At 51.1% G+C, this 13,543-nt stretch overlaps 1 protein-coding gene across 5 annotated transcripts in view; it reads right to left on the reverse strand.

Annotated features, from left to right (window-relative positions):
* Positions 1-952: 952 nt before the first annotated feature.
* Positions 953-13,543, reverse strand: part of unc45b (unc-45 myosin chaperone B) — a 76,711-nt gene continuing 64,120 nt past the window's right edge. For 4 of the 5 annotated variants that reach the window (XM_038804076.1, XM_038804077.1, XM_038804073.1 and 1 more), the window contains exons 18-20: positions 7,728-7,845; positions 3,291-3,446; positions 1,288-1,560 (exon numbers count right to left, since the gene is read on the reverse strand). In XM_038804076.1, coding sequence (XP_038660004.1) covers positions 1,288-1,560; positions 3,291-3,446; positions 7,728-7,845 — 547 coding nt within the window. Of the gene's footprint in view, positions 1,561-3,290; positions 3,447-7,727; positions 7,846-13,543 lie in introns of all 5 variants that reach the window. The other variant, XM_038804075.1, reaches the window with a different exon arrangement.

Here is a 13,543-nt window from a genome sequence, read left to right on the forward strand (position 1 = left end):
AGTGTCCTAAAAATGTAAGGTAAGGGGGGGTTGTTGGGTTACGGGTATAGGGTGGATACGTGGGTTTGAGTAGGGTGATCATTGCTCGGCATAACATCGAGGGCCGAAGGGCCTGTTCTGTGCTGTTCTATGTTCTATGTTCTATCTAGCAATCAGTCATGTGACTTATTTTAATACCACTTCCACAATAAGTTTTTTTTTAAATTTAGTGCACCCAATTCATTTTTTCCAATTAAGGGGCAATTTAGCGTGGCCAATCCACCTACCCCGCACATCTTTTGGGTTCTGGGGGTGAAACCCACACAAACACAGGGGGAATGTTCAAACTCCACACGGACAGTGACCCAGAGCCGGGATCGAACCTGGGACCTCGGCGCCGTGAGGCTGCAGGGCTAATCCACTGCGCCACCGTGCTGCCCCTCGCTTCCACAATAAGTTGGCTTAAATTTGGGAAATGTTGGTTACTCCCCAAGTTGCACAAGGCCCATTCTCCCATCACACCCTGTGCTCACTCACCTACATGGGCTCTTAGCCAGGCAACTCCTCAATTTTAAAATTCTCATTCTTGTTTTCAAATGGCTCACCTCTCCTCATTTCCGTAACCTCTTCCAGCTCCCAATTCTAGCCTCTTGAGCATCCCAGAGTTTAATTGCTCCACCATTGGCAGCCGTGGCTTCAGCTGCCTGGTCCTGAGCTCTGGGATTCCCTCCCTAAATCTCGCTGCCTCTCTGATGTCTCCTTTACGATGCCCCTTAACACCTACCCCCTTTGACCAAGTTACTCATTATCTGCCCTGATATCTCCTAATGTGGCTCAGTGTCAAATCATGTTGGATAATCTCTCCTGCGTGCTATCTTCAGAACGTTTACTGTGTTAAATATGCTACATAAATGCAAGTTATTGTTACTGCTCGATTATGAGCACGTGCCAGGAAATAAAAGATATTCAACAGTTTAACGGTAACCTCTTTACTTGCTAAAAGGAAGTTTGGTTCCAGTCATTATTATTCAAGGTGCAACATTAAAACTGCAAATGAGAAATTAAAAACAGCACATTTGCTAATTGTTGATGCTTGTTCTCCAGTTAAAAGTTTGTGGCAATAATGAAGTTAACAACTATTTCGAATAACTTTGACAAATAATTTGTAACGTCCATGTGACATAGTGAAAATGACAATTAGTTGAATAAAAAAACAGTTGTTGTCTGGAGTGATACAGGATTTAAGTAAACAGCCAATTACTTCTCACGGTGTGGTCGAATTATGTAACCATTTTCCTTGGCTCTGCTTTATACTCCAGCCTGGGACGTCGGTTTAATCAGCGAGTAATCCATTGCTTTCACCAAGCATTCACGGGCCGTGTTGATAACGACTTGCCGTTTTACGTTGTTTTCCAGTTTACTGATGACTGTTAGGATTTCCAGTAACTCGCTCTCAATCAGCTTCTTGGCGATTTCCTTGTCCGCCGCCATCAAATTGTAAGTGATGACCAGGCCTCGGTGTTGAACTTCCAGGTTGTCATGGATACAGAGTCGCTGCAGGATTTCCAGCCACTGAACGGACTGCGCAGAAAGACAAGAAGCAAAATCCGATCAAGTTCCCTCCAGAAATCCCACTCCAACCTGTCAACGGCAAACCGTTGTGAGGCGCCACAGTGACAGGAACGGTGAGAGAGTCCGGGAGACACAAACTGGAGTCGCGGCCAGATAAGGGCAATCGAGGTTCCAGACCTGCTGGCTGACTGAGGGGTGGACTACGTCATTAGTGATGTGAATGTTACAGGGCCAAGGAAGGAGAAGGGTGAGCGAAGCAGACTCGATGGACCAAGTGGCCTAATTCAAGACAAAGATAGATATTTCTTTGAAAAATAAAGGGTTATGGTGTTCGGGCGGGAAAGTAGAGCTGAGACCACAAAAGATCAGCCATGACCTCATTGAATGGCGGAGCAGGCTCGAAGGGCCAGACGGCCTAATCCTGCTCCTAGTGCTAATGTTCTTATGTTCTGCTTAAGGCCTTAAGGTGAGGCCATGGAGGGATCTGAAGACAAAGATGCGCTGTGGGATTCTCCGTCGGCAGGATCCTCCGCTTCGCCGGCAATGCGCCCAGGCCCATGGGTTTCCCGTTGGCGCAGGATGGCCACAATGGGAAACCCCATTGGCCGGCTGCCAGAGCGGAGGATCCCGCTGCTGGCGGGGACGCGCCGATCCGGAAAATGGGGCTGGAGAATCCCGCCCGAGAATTTTAAATTTGAGACATTGCTCGTTGCTGGGAGTCAATACAAGTCAACACAGGAGTGACGGGGAATGGAATTTGTGGGAGTCGGGATGTGGGCAGATCTATTCAGGTAGATCAGCCCACAAACATATTGAATGGCAGAGCAGATAGGAGGGGCCAGATGGTCGACCCCTGCTCCTCTTTCTCTTGTTCTTATGTTCTCGTGTAGATGTGGAGAGTAATGTTGTGGTTCTCGAATGATGTCACCGAGGGCCACATGCAGATAAGAAATAGGAAGGGGTTAGAATAGTTCAGTGCGGAACTCCGGAGATAATGATGTGGGAAGAGGAGCAATTGAAGCTGATTCCCTGGCTATGTGTGGATAAGGAGAGAGCCATGCTCTCTGGCTGGATGCTAGTGGAAAGATATCATAAAATCCATACAAGCCTGACAGAGGCCATTCGGCCCATCTAGTCTGCACCTATCCTCTGAAAGAGTACACTACCTAGGCCATCTTCCCTGCTCTATCCCCATAACCAGGGGTTACAAAGGGATGGTGTAGTCTACAGTGTCAAATGCTGCCGGCAGGCTAAGAAGGGTGGAAAGCAATAGTTTACCAACAGCACGCCATAGTGCCTTTTACTGATGACACATCCGATGACATTAATCATATGAAGAAATACTGACTGACTTGCGTTTCTATAGCACCTTGCAGGATGTCCCAAAGTTCTTTACAGCCAATGTGATACTTTGAAATGTAGCCCCTATTGCAATGTCACAAATGAGGCAACTAATTAGTGCACTGTAAGGTCCCAGATATTTTAGTTACATTGATTGAGGAATAAATATTGGACAGTACACTCTGCCTGTTCTTCTTTGAATAGCAGCCATGGGGGGGGGGGGGGGGGGGGGGCTCATTTTCCGACACTGCAACAACATATACGTTTCCGAAGTGCCTCCCCAGCTGTCACGTGTATATGACGTCCTAGAAAAGGTGCTGTACAAACACCAGCTCTTTCTTTCATTCAGAGTTACAGCGCTGAGCTGGTCCTGGCATTTGGCAATCAGTGACACTCACCACACTTGTCATCTTGTGGCAGAGTTCACTCCGGCTGGCGGTCAGCATGGCAACAGCTCCTGCAGCCGCCCGCTGCAGCTTCGCGTCATCTTCCCCGCACAGCAGCACCAGGAGCTTCAACTGGTCGTTCCCTTCGGCCACAAAACGATCTTGAACCTTCGCAGAAACAGAAGGGCTTCAGGATTCTGACAACTGAAGTACTTGACTTGAACGCGAGAGATTCTTTTCACAGATTACTTTGCACTATTAATAATATTCATCGCTTCAATAGCGTATTGGGACAGACCTTGCTGGAATGATAATGGTGTGTTAATGACACACCCTGTTATTAATGAGAAAATTGCCCAGTGAGTTCAGAGAATGAAGAGATACACTGTGAGTTGTAAATCTCCAGAACTTTGCTGCTTCATTTACTCCACTCCCCTGAATATTTCACACTAATAGCATCCTCAGCCACCTGCTATTTCTACCATCTTGCTGGGTGTGCGTTTCAATTTCCCATTAAGTTTGCTGCAGCTGGTGATGAAGTATCATCAGTAGGGGCAGCACGGTACCATAGTGGTTAGCATAAATGCTTCACAGCTCCAGGGTCCCAGGTTCGATTCCCGGCTGGGTCACTGTCTGTGCGGAGTCTGCACGTTCTCCCCGTGTCTGCGTGGGTTTCCTCCGGGTGCTCCGGTTTCCTCCCACAGTCCAAAGATGTGCGGGTTAGGTGGATTGGCCATGCTAAATTGCCTGTAGTGTCCTAAAAATGTAAGGTAAGGGGGGGTTGTTGGGTTACGGGTATAGGGTGGATACGTGGGTTTGAGTAGGGTGATCATTGCTCGGCACAACATCGAGGGCCGAAGGGCCTGTTCTGTGCTGTACTGTTCTATGTTCTATCAGCAGATTCATAGAATCCTGGCAGCGCACAAGGAGGCCATTCAGCCCATCAATTCTGCACTGACTCTCTAAAAGAGCACCTTAACCAAGCCCACTCCTCCGCCCTATTCCAATGACCCCTTAACCTATGCATCTTTGGACACTAAGGAGCAATTTTGTGTGCCCTATCCATCTAACCTGCAGATCTCTGGATTGTAGGAGGAAACCGGAGCACCTGGAGGAAACCCATGAGGGCACGGGGAGAATGTACAAATTCCACACAGTCCCCAGTGGCAGCAGGTAGCTCCTGCCATGGTCACTGTTTTTTTGGCTTTTTTAACCTGGTTCCCGGGGATTTTGGTTATCAAAACTGGCCCATCGTATGTGATAAGGAATTTGTTGGCGAAAATATGTCAAAATCCATGAAGAAGGTTGGTGGCAAGAAGATTACAGGGGGTAATCCTTCGACAGAGCCAGAAAGCCCATGAAGCTCCGCAGGAGGGAAGGTGGAGGACCCGGCCTTGGGTGTGGCTGCTCGTATCACCGTGGAAACGCTGACTGAGGTGATGACGCACGAGTTTGAAAAACAGTTCACAAAGCATTTTGCGGTGCAGGGCAGAGCGATAATGGAAAACCTTAAGCGGTCAATTGAGGAAATACTTGGCCCGATTCTGGAGAAGCTGGAAAAGACCTCGGAGGCGGTGAAGGAGCAGAGGGAGGCGCTGAAGGGTATGGAGGCAGCCTTGTCGTGGTATGGGGATCGATGGACCTCGTTGGAAGCGGAGTTGCTCTGGTGGAGGAGAGGAACAAGACTCTGAGGGCAAAGGTGGATGACTTGGAGAAAAGGGCGAGGAGACAGTACCTCAGAATTGTGGGGTTGCCAGAGGGGGTGGGGGGCCCGAGGTTGACTGAGTATTTTTCTCAGATGTTCACCAAGCTTTTGGGTGGGGGGGGGGGGGGGGGGGGGGGGTTGATTGTCCCCTCCAGAGTTGGATTGGGCCCACCGAGTTCTCCGGCGGACACCTCGGTGAATGAGCCATCGCGGGCGGTGATTAATGGATTCCACAGATTCCTGGAGAGCGAGCGGGCCCTTCAATGAATCAGGACGCGAGGTGGGACGGAAGCATCATCCGGATATACCAAGATGTCGGAGCGGAGTTGGCGAAGCGGCATGAGGCTTTTAATAAGGCGAAGTCAGCACTAATCAGGAGTGGAGTCCGGTTTGGAGTGCTGTACCCAGCGAGGCTGAGAGTTACGTTTTGGTCGAACGATAATTTTTTTCAACATGTTGGAGGAGGCCAAGGCTTTTGCCAAGGAGCATGGACTTGGACCTGATTAAATGGATCCCATTGGGACTTTAACGGGAGGGTTGGGAGGAGTTGGTTTGAGATGTTTTGTAGTTTGTATCTGGTGTATGTTTGGGATTGAGGGAGTTACGGTTGTCGGGGGTAGTGGTCAGGGTTACAGTATGGGGCATACATGGCCCTCAGGGGGAGTTTAAGTATTGTAAGGGGGCTGGGCATTGGTTACTCTTCTGTAGCCGGTGTGAGCTGGGGAGTATCATTTTTCTTTGTCCTTTGAGCGTACACCCTGGCGGGGGGGAGCTCCTTTTTTTGCAATTAAGGGCAATTAAGCATAGCCAGTCCACCTATCCGGCAGATCTTTGGGTTGTAGGGCTGAGTTCCATGCAGACACGAGAAGGTGTGCAAACTCCACATGGACAGTGACCCGGGGCCGGGATTGAACCCTAGTCCTTGGCACCATGAGGGTTAGGGGTTACTTTGCTATCTGTAAAGTTTCAGCTAGTGAATGGGAGTAAAGTGGGGGGAGGGGCTGTGGCTTGATGGACCTGCTTGAGCAAGGATCAGTGAGCCTGGCTTATTTGTTTGGTGGAGGGGAGGGGTGGATCTGTGCTGGGACCCCAACTGTTCACATTAAAGATTTGGACGAGGGTACTAAATGTATTATCTCCAAATTTGCAGATGATACAAACTTAGGTAGGAGGGTGAGCTGTGAGGAGGATGCAGAGATGCTTCAATGGGATTTGACAGGCTGAGTGAGTGGGTACATGCATGGCAGATGCAGTATAATGTGGATAAATGTAAGGTTGTCCCCTTCGGTCGCAAAATAGGAGGGCAGATTATTATTTGAATGGGTGTAAATTGAGAGAGGTGGAAACTCAGCGAGACCTTGGTGTCCTCGTGCATCAGTTGCTGAAAGTAAGTGGGCAGGTATAGCAGACAGTAAAATAGGCAAATCGCATGTTGGCCTTCATAGCGAGAGGATTTGAGTATGGGAATAGGGATAATTTACTGCAATTGTATAGGGCATTGGTGAGGCCACACCTGGAGTATTGTGTACAGTTTTGGTCTCCTTATCTGAGGAAGGATGTTCTTGCTATGGAGGGAGGGCAGCGAAGGTTTACCAGGCTGATTCCTGGGATGGCGGGACTGTCATATGAGGAGAGACTAAGTCGGTTAGGATTATATTCATTGGAGTTTAGAAGAGCGAGAGGGGATCTCATAGAAACTTACAAAATTCTAACAGCATAGATTCAGAAAGAATGTTCCCGATGGTGGGGGAGTCCAGAACCAGGGGGTCATAGTTTGAGGATCAGGGGTACACCTTTTAGGACTGAGGTGAGGAGAAATTTCTTCACCCAGAGAGCGGTGAAACTGTGGAATTTGCTACCACAGAAAGTAGTTGGGGGCCAAATCGTTTTGTAATTTCAAGAAAGAATTAGATATAGCTCTTGGGGCTGAAGGGATCAAGGGATACGGGGGGGGGGGGAGGTGGGATCAGGCTATTGAACTTGATGATCAGCCATGATCATAATGAATGGGCGAGCAGGCTAGAAGGGCCGAATGGCCTCCTCATGCTCCTATTTTTTTATGCATGTGTTTATATATGTATGAATCTCATTCCTGCACGGAGTGAATTGTTGTTGGAATTTTAAAAATGTCAAATTTAAATTTCTTCCAAATTATTTTTCCTGTCTGCCTATCTCTCTCTCTCTTTCCCTCTCTTTCTGTCATCCAACCCCCACCATGCCCCCCCCCCCCCCCCCCCCCACCACGACACTCCCCAACCAAAACCCCCTCAAGAGTCTTCCTCTCTCTTTCTGGAACTGGTTTAACTCTAATTCACCTCATTTCTTTCTCCATCGTTCCTCTGTTTATTTTTTCGTTCATTCACCTTCTTGCTTAAGGAGAGAGACTGTAGGCGCTGTCATTCACGGAGATCCCAGATGACCCCTTGTTCTCACTCTATCACTATCATCTCCCACCCCCAGGGAGAGTTACAATGCAAACAAATTCAAGCTAAACGGTGTGGGGAAAGGTGTGGACAGGCAGTTTGATGCTCCATTGCTGCAAGATCTGGCCCAATGCATCGATCGTGGATAAAGTTAATGTTAATCCCGATATTGATCAGTTTCTATCAGACAGAGGGATTTTACACCCTTCCCATCACACTTCAATTACGAAAATTGTTTACAGTCAACAAACAAAATAATGAGTCTACCCCAACATGTTTAATAAAGATCGTATTAATTCCTCCTGTTGGTTTTTCACTTACTTCCTTGCAGTTGACCATGTTGCACATACACTCAGTGGCTGCTTGCCGAATTTGGTCATGTTCCTCAAACATGTAACATTCAATCTCAGGCATCGCCTTCTCTTTGATTATCTTCAGCCTAAAAAAAGAAAGACCTGCATTTATATAGCACCTTTCACAACTGTAGGCCATCCCAAAGCACTCTACAGCGAATGATGTACTTCTGAGGTGGAGTCGCTGTCGTAAGGCAGCAGCCGATTTGTGCACAGCAAGATCCCACACAAACAGCAATGAGGTAAATGGCTAGGTAGCCCGTTTTTTAGTGATGTTGGTTGAGGGATAAATGTTGGCCAGGACACTCTGACAACTCCCCTGCTCTTCCAAGTAGTACCGTAGGCCAAGGTTTTCCGGCTCCTTCCTACCAGTGTGTTCCCCGGCTGCAGAGGGTACAGGGCACACAAAACACCATAGACATCGGCAGGGCTAAACTATTCACCCTTCGGGGTGGGGGTGGGGGTGGGTGGAAAATTCCACTGGTAGGATCTATCATGCTCAACTGAGGACCCAAAGGCCTTCAGTTTAATGACTTATCTAAAGACAGCGCCCTCAACAGTGCAGGACTGCCTGGGTACTGCACTGCCTGACTAGATTTAGTGCTCAAGTCTCCGGAGTAGGACCTGAACCCACAAATTTTTGACTCAGGCACGACAATGTTACCGGCTGAGCTATGACTGACACACAAAAATGTCAGAAAATGGGACAATGTAAGTAAATTTGCAATGAAAACAAAAATGACACAAAAGGATCGGGATGGGGAGGGGTTCCACTCCCCATCCCACATGGCCACTGGAGCAGTCTAATAACCCTGGGGCATACCCATGTTTCTCTGCCAGAGGAACCGTCTTTTCTTTGTCAGGTTTGCCAGGCTTCCCGCCCCCACCCCTTCTTCTGCCGTAACCATTTATACCTCCTCTGCAGAAAGAAACTTTTGCTCCTTTACTTATCTCATTAGCTCTCCCTCTTGTCACTTAACCTCTCCTGCCTTTCACCCTATTGTGAATCTTCCCTTTTTCTCTCCTTCCCCTCCTCCCCTCTTCCTCTGTCCATGTTTAAAACCTATTGCATTTCTATAATTTTCCTGTTCCTGCTTTAGTTGCATCAGCATCGCAGACTAGTATCCGTGTTCCACCAACATTTATCGGGATAGCGTTTGTTAAACCAGGTGCGAGTTGCTGGGAAGGTCATCCTGATAATGAAATCTTCTAAATGGAAAGATGGGTCCTGAAGGTTTCCAGTGACGGGGCTGTGGCTATATTGTTGGCAGCTTGTTCTATTGTGGGATTGTCCTTGGAAAGACAGATTGTTGACGCACTGTCTTGGAAACAAATGGGTCGGGTTCTCCGTAGCCCGACGCCAAAATCGTGATGGGCGATCAGGCGTAGAATGGATTCGGACTTTGGAATCGGGGCCGGAGCGGGTTTGACACCAGTCCGCCCCCTCCAAACCGGCGTCATTGTGATGCACCTCTCGCGCTGTTTCAATGGTGTTGGTGCGTCATCGGACATGCCACCCAGGAAGCCCCACCCCCAATGGGCCGACTTCCTGTGGGTGCGTGCTACGTGTGGTCCCAGCAGTCGGCAACCCAGCGTGCCGGCTGCGGACAGCGCCCAGCGCCGCCACACACTCGGCCGGGGTCCGTGCCGCTGGCCAGGGGGTGGATTGTGGGGTCACGGTTGCCGGGTTGGGTTCATGCACGACCGACGCCATGTTGTACAGCGCGACCAGTACAGGCCGTCAGCCGTGCGCATGCGCAGCCCGGGACCCGGCTATTCGCCAGCCATTTCTGCCGCCGTCCGCGGGAGTTCCACTTGGCGCCAGTGCTAGCCCCTCACCGGTACCGGAATCGGTCAGGGTTACACGCCGAATTTTCGGGCGTGAAACTCCAAACATGCTCTACTGGCGTCAATACTTAGTCTCTCAAACAGAGAATCCAGCCCTGGGTTTTTGCAGTTTCTGAGGATGAGAACCTGACGAGAGACCTGAAAATGTGAACGTTTCTCTCTCCACAGATGCTGTCCGACCTACATAGAATTTCCAGCATTTTCCGTTCACATTTCGTATTTCCAGCATGTCCTTTCATTCTGCCATTATATAATTAGCTGGTAAATGTGGCAAAGGACAGTCAACGTTCCTTGGAGTCTCTTCTCAACCAGAACAAGACTTTCTGAATAAGTGTACGTTATTTCCATAGTAATCATGCAGTATCCGTAATTGACCCATTGATATCAATGATCGAGTCAATTATTGTTTAGAAAAATACCCTCCACATGTCATAATCCCGAATGCTCGGTCATTCTCCAGTGACTACTCTTGACAATGTCAAGGTGGGCAAATACATTTGGCACTTGAAATCGGTTTTATTTCTTTGCACTCTGAAAGCACATTTGTTAGAACCTCTTTATAATTCATTCCATGGACAGTTTTTACATTCAATAGAAATTTGAAACAAGTGTGGCCCCCATGTTACTAAAAGGATATCGAGGTACAGAGGAAGGTGCAAAAGGTGATACCAGGGACGTGATTCTCCCCGACCCGGCAGGGCGGGGGGGTCCTGGCGTAGCGGAGTGGCGCCAATCACTCCGGCGCGGGCCTCCCAAAGGTGTGGAATTCTCCGCACCTTTGGGGGCTAGGCCCGCACCGCAGTGGTTGGCACCACGCCGACTGGCACCAAAACCAGCTCCAGCGGCCTTTGACGCCCGCCGCCCGGCGCCGGGGCTGGCCGAAAGGCCTTCGCCGGTTCGCGCAGCGCCGGTGCGTCAGCTGCCGCTGACGTCACCTCCGGCGCATGCGCGGTGGGGGATTCTCTTCCGCCTCCGCCATGGTGGAGGCCGTGGCGGCGGCGGAAGAAAAAGAGTGCCCCCATGGCACTGGCCCGCTCGCCGATCGGTGGGCCCCAATCGCGGGCCAGGCCACCGTGGGGGCACCCCCGGGGTCCGATCGCCCTGCGTGCCCCCCAGGACCCCGGGGGCCCGCTCGCGCCGCCGATCCCGCCGCCACCAGAGGAGGTTCAAACCACGGTGGCGGGAGAGGCCTCCCAGCGGCGGGACTTCGGCCCATCGGGGGCCGGAGAATTGCTGCAGGGGGCTCGCCGATCGGCGCGGAGGGGACGCTGATCGGCGGGGCGTGATTCCTGCCCCGCCAATTCCCGGGTGGCGGAGAATTTCTGCCACGGCGGGGGTGGGATTTTCGCCCCGGGCGATTCTCCAACCCTGCAGGGGGGTCGGAGAATTTCGCCCCAGATGTGAGGTGAAAAATATCAGGAAAGACTGAATGAGCAAGGTCGAAAGGGCGCATATGGCTGTGGCCTGAATGAGCAGGTTCATAGAAGGGGTGAAGGAAAGGTGTGGGCGATGTGAAGGTAGGCTTGTGAATCATGTCCATATGTTTTGGGCAAGTCAGAGGCTTAGACGATTTGGGCAGGGATCTGCCAATGTCATGTCAAAGGTATTGAAGGTACGAGTGGTTCCAAGTCCAGAGGTTGGGATTTATGGCGTGTGGGAAGACCCAGGAGTCCAGGGGGTGAGAGAGGCTGATGTTTTGGCCTTTGCCTCCCTGGTAGCCCGATGGCGGATCTTATTGTCATGGAGGGACTCGGAGCCCCCAAAATGGGGGGTATGGGTTAGTGGCATGGCCGGGTTTCTCAGGCTTGAGAAGATCAAGTTCGCCCTAAGGGGATCAATGCTAGAGTTTGCCCGGAGGTGGCAGCTGTTTATTGAATTCTTTGGGGGAAAATAAGCTGTCAGTAGTGGGGGGAGCTGGGGGGAAGGAGGAGAGGGGGATGCAAAAGGAAAGAGGGAGGCATGGAGGGTTGGCTGAGGTGGGAAATAGTTAGTGGGAAAGAGGGATTGGGGAATTGGGTAGATAAGCCATGTTGGCTGGGTTTGGTGGTTAGTTGGGTGGGTTGTTTTTCCTCTTGAAAATTGACACATATATAAAATTATATATGCCTTAATAAAAATATATATTTTAAATGGCTCCAACTTTTTTTCAGTCACATGGCTGACCAGGACTCTCTCCCACTCTCACCGTCCCCCATTGGCTTGTGCTGGGAGGACCCCTAGGTCAATGCTCAACATGTTTGCCACGTCATGAATGCATTTTCCTTGACGACCAAGTCCTGGGTGGCACTTGAATCCAGAGCTTCTGGATCATGCGACAGGGACACCTGCCACCTACCAAACTGTGCCACAAGACTTACTTCAATATAAGAGAGTCACTAAAACGTCCAATAAGGAATTCTGGAGACATGGGGCAGAAATCTCACCTCTCCATGCCAGGTGGGGACGAATTAGGTACGAGGAGCGGCCTCCGAGGCCGTCGTGAAACTCGGCCGAGTTCACAACGGCCTTCCTGATTTATCGCGGGAGCGGAGAAGGCGGATTTCTCCACTCCCGCGATAAATCGGGAAGGCCGTTGTGAACTCGGCCGAGTTTCATGACGGCCTCGGAGGCCACTCCTCGCACCTAATTCACCCCCACCCGGGGGGCAAGGAGAAGCGCTCAGTAAATCTCGGCCACCGGGCCTTGACGCTCTTGCGATGGCGATGGCGGCGCCCAAGTGACCTCAGCTGCGCATGGCCAGGTTGGCCGGCTCCAACCCGCGCATGCGCGGCTGACGTCACGACGGCTGACGGCTCAAACCCGCGCATGCACGGTTGCCGTCTTCCCCTCCGCTGCCCCGCAAGACGTGATCTTGCGGGGCGGCGGAGGGGTAAGAGTGCGTCGCTTTGAGACGCTGGCCCAACGATCGGTGGGCACTGATCGCGGGCCAGTCCCCTCCCGAGCACGGCCGTGGTGCTCACACCCCTCTCCACCCCCCCCCCCCCCCCCCCCCCCCCCCCCCCCCACAAGCTTCAAACTAGCATTCGGCGCCCATGTTCACGACGGCAGCGACCAGGTGTGGTTGCCGCCGTCGTGAACCGGTCGGGAATGGCAGGCCGCTCGGCCCATCCGGGCCGGAGAATCGGCAGTCGCCGTGAAAAACGGCGAATGGCGATTCTTCCGAGCGGGGGTGGGAGAATCGCGGGGGGCGCCAGGGGGGCGTGTCGTGAGTCGCCCGGCCCTCCCGCGATTCTCCCACCCGGCGTGGGGAGCGGAGAATTCCATCCTATATGTCACAAATGTTTACAAAATGGAGAAGGGCTGAGACAGAAAGAAAGTTTCCCTTCACAGAGAGGACAAAGTAATTGGCAGGAAAATTGGAGGGGGTTTGAGGATGAAATTATTTCAGACAGAGGGCTGTGGGGGCTTTGAACGTGGCGAAGGCGTAACATTTCACCGACTGAAATGTTCAGAGAGATACATAGATTTCATAGAATTTACAGTGCAGAAGGAGGCCATTCGGCCCATCGAGTCTGCACCGGCTCTTGGAAAGAGCACCCTACCCAAGGTCAACACCTCCACCCTATCCCCATAACCCAGTAACCCCACCCAACACTAAGGCCAACTTTGGACACTAAGGGCAATTTATCATGGCCAATCCACCTAACCCGCACATCTTTGGACTGTGGGAGGAAACCGGAGCACCCGGAGGAAACCCACGCACACACGGGGAGGATCTGCAGACTCCGCACAGACAGTGACCCAAGCCGGAATCGAACCTGGGACCCTAGAGCTGTGAAGCAATTGTGCTATCCACAATGCTACCGTGCTGCCCTCCAATGGCCATGGAAGTGGATTTTAAGCAACATCATAAGGAGAAGAGAGAGACGTGGGGAGGTCTAGGTCATGTTTCACTGCAGCAGAGTAATTAATATGGTTGTTGCCCTTCGCAGTAAT

The sequence above is a fragment of the Scyliorhinus canicula genome, chromosome 8 (genome assembly GCF_902713615.1).
Source record: "Scyliorhinus canicula chromosome 8, sScyCan1.1, whole genome shotgun sequence".
NCBI lineage: Eukaryota > Metazoa > Chordata > Chondrichthyes > Carcharhiniformes > Scyliorhinidae > Scyliorhinus > Scyliorhinus canicula.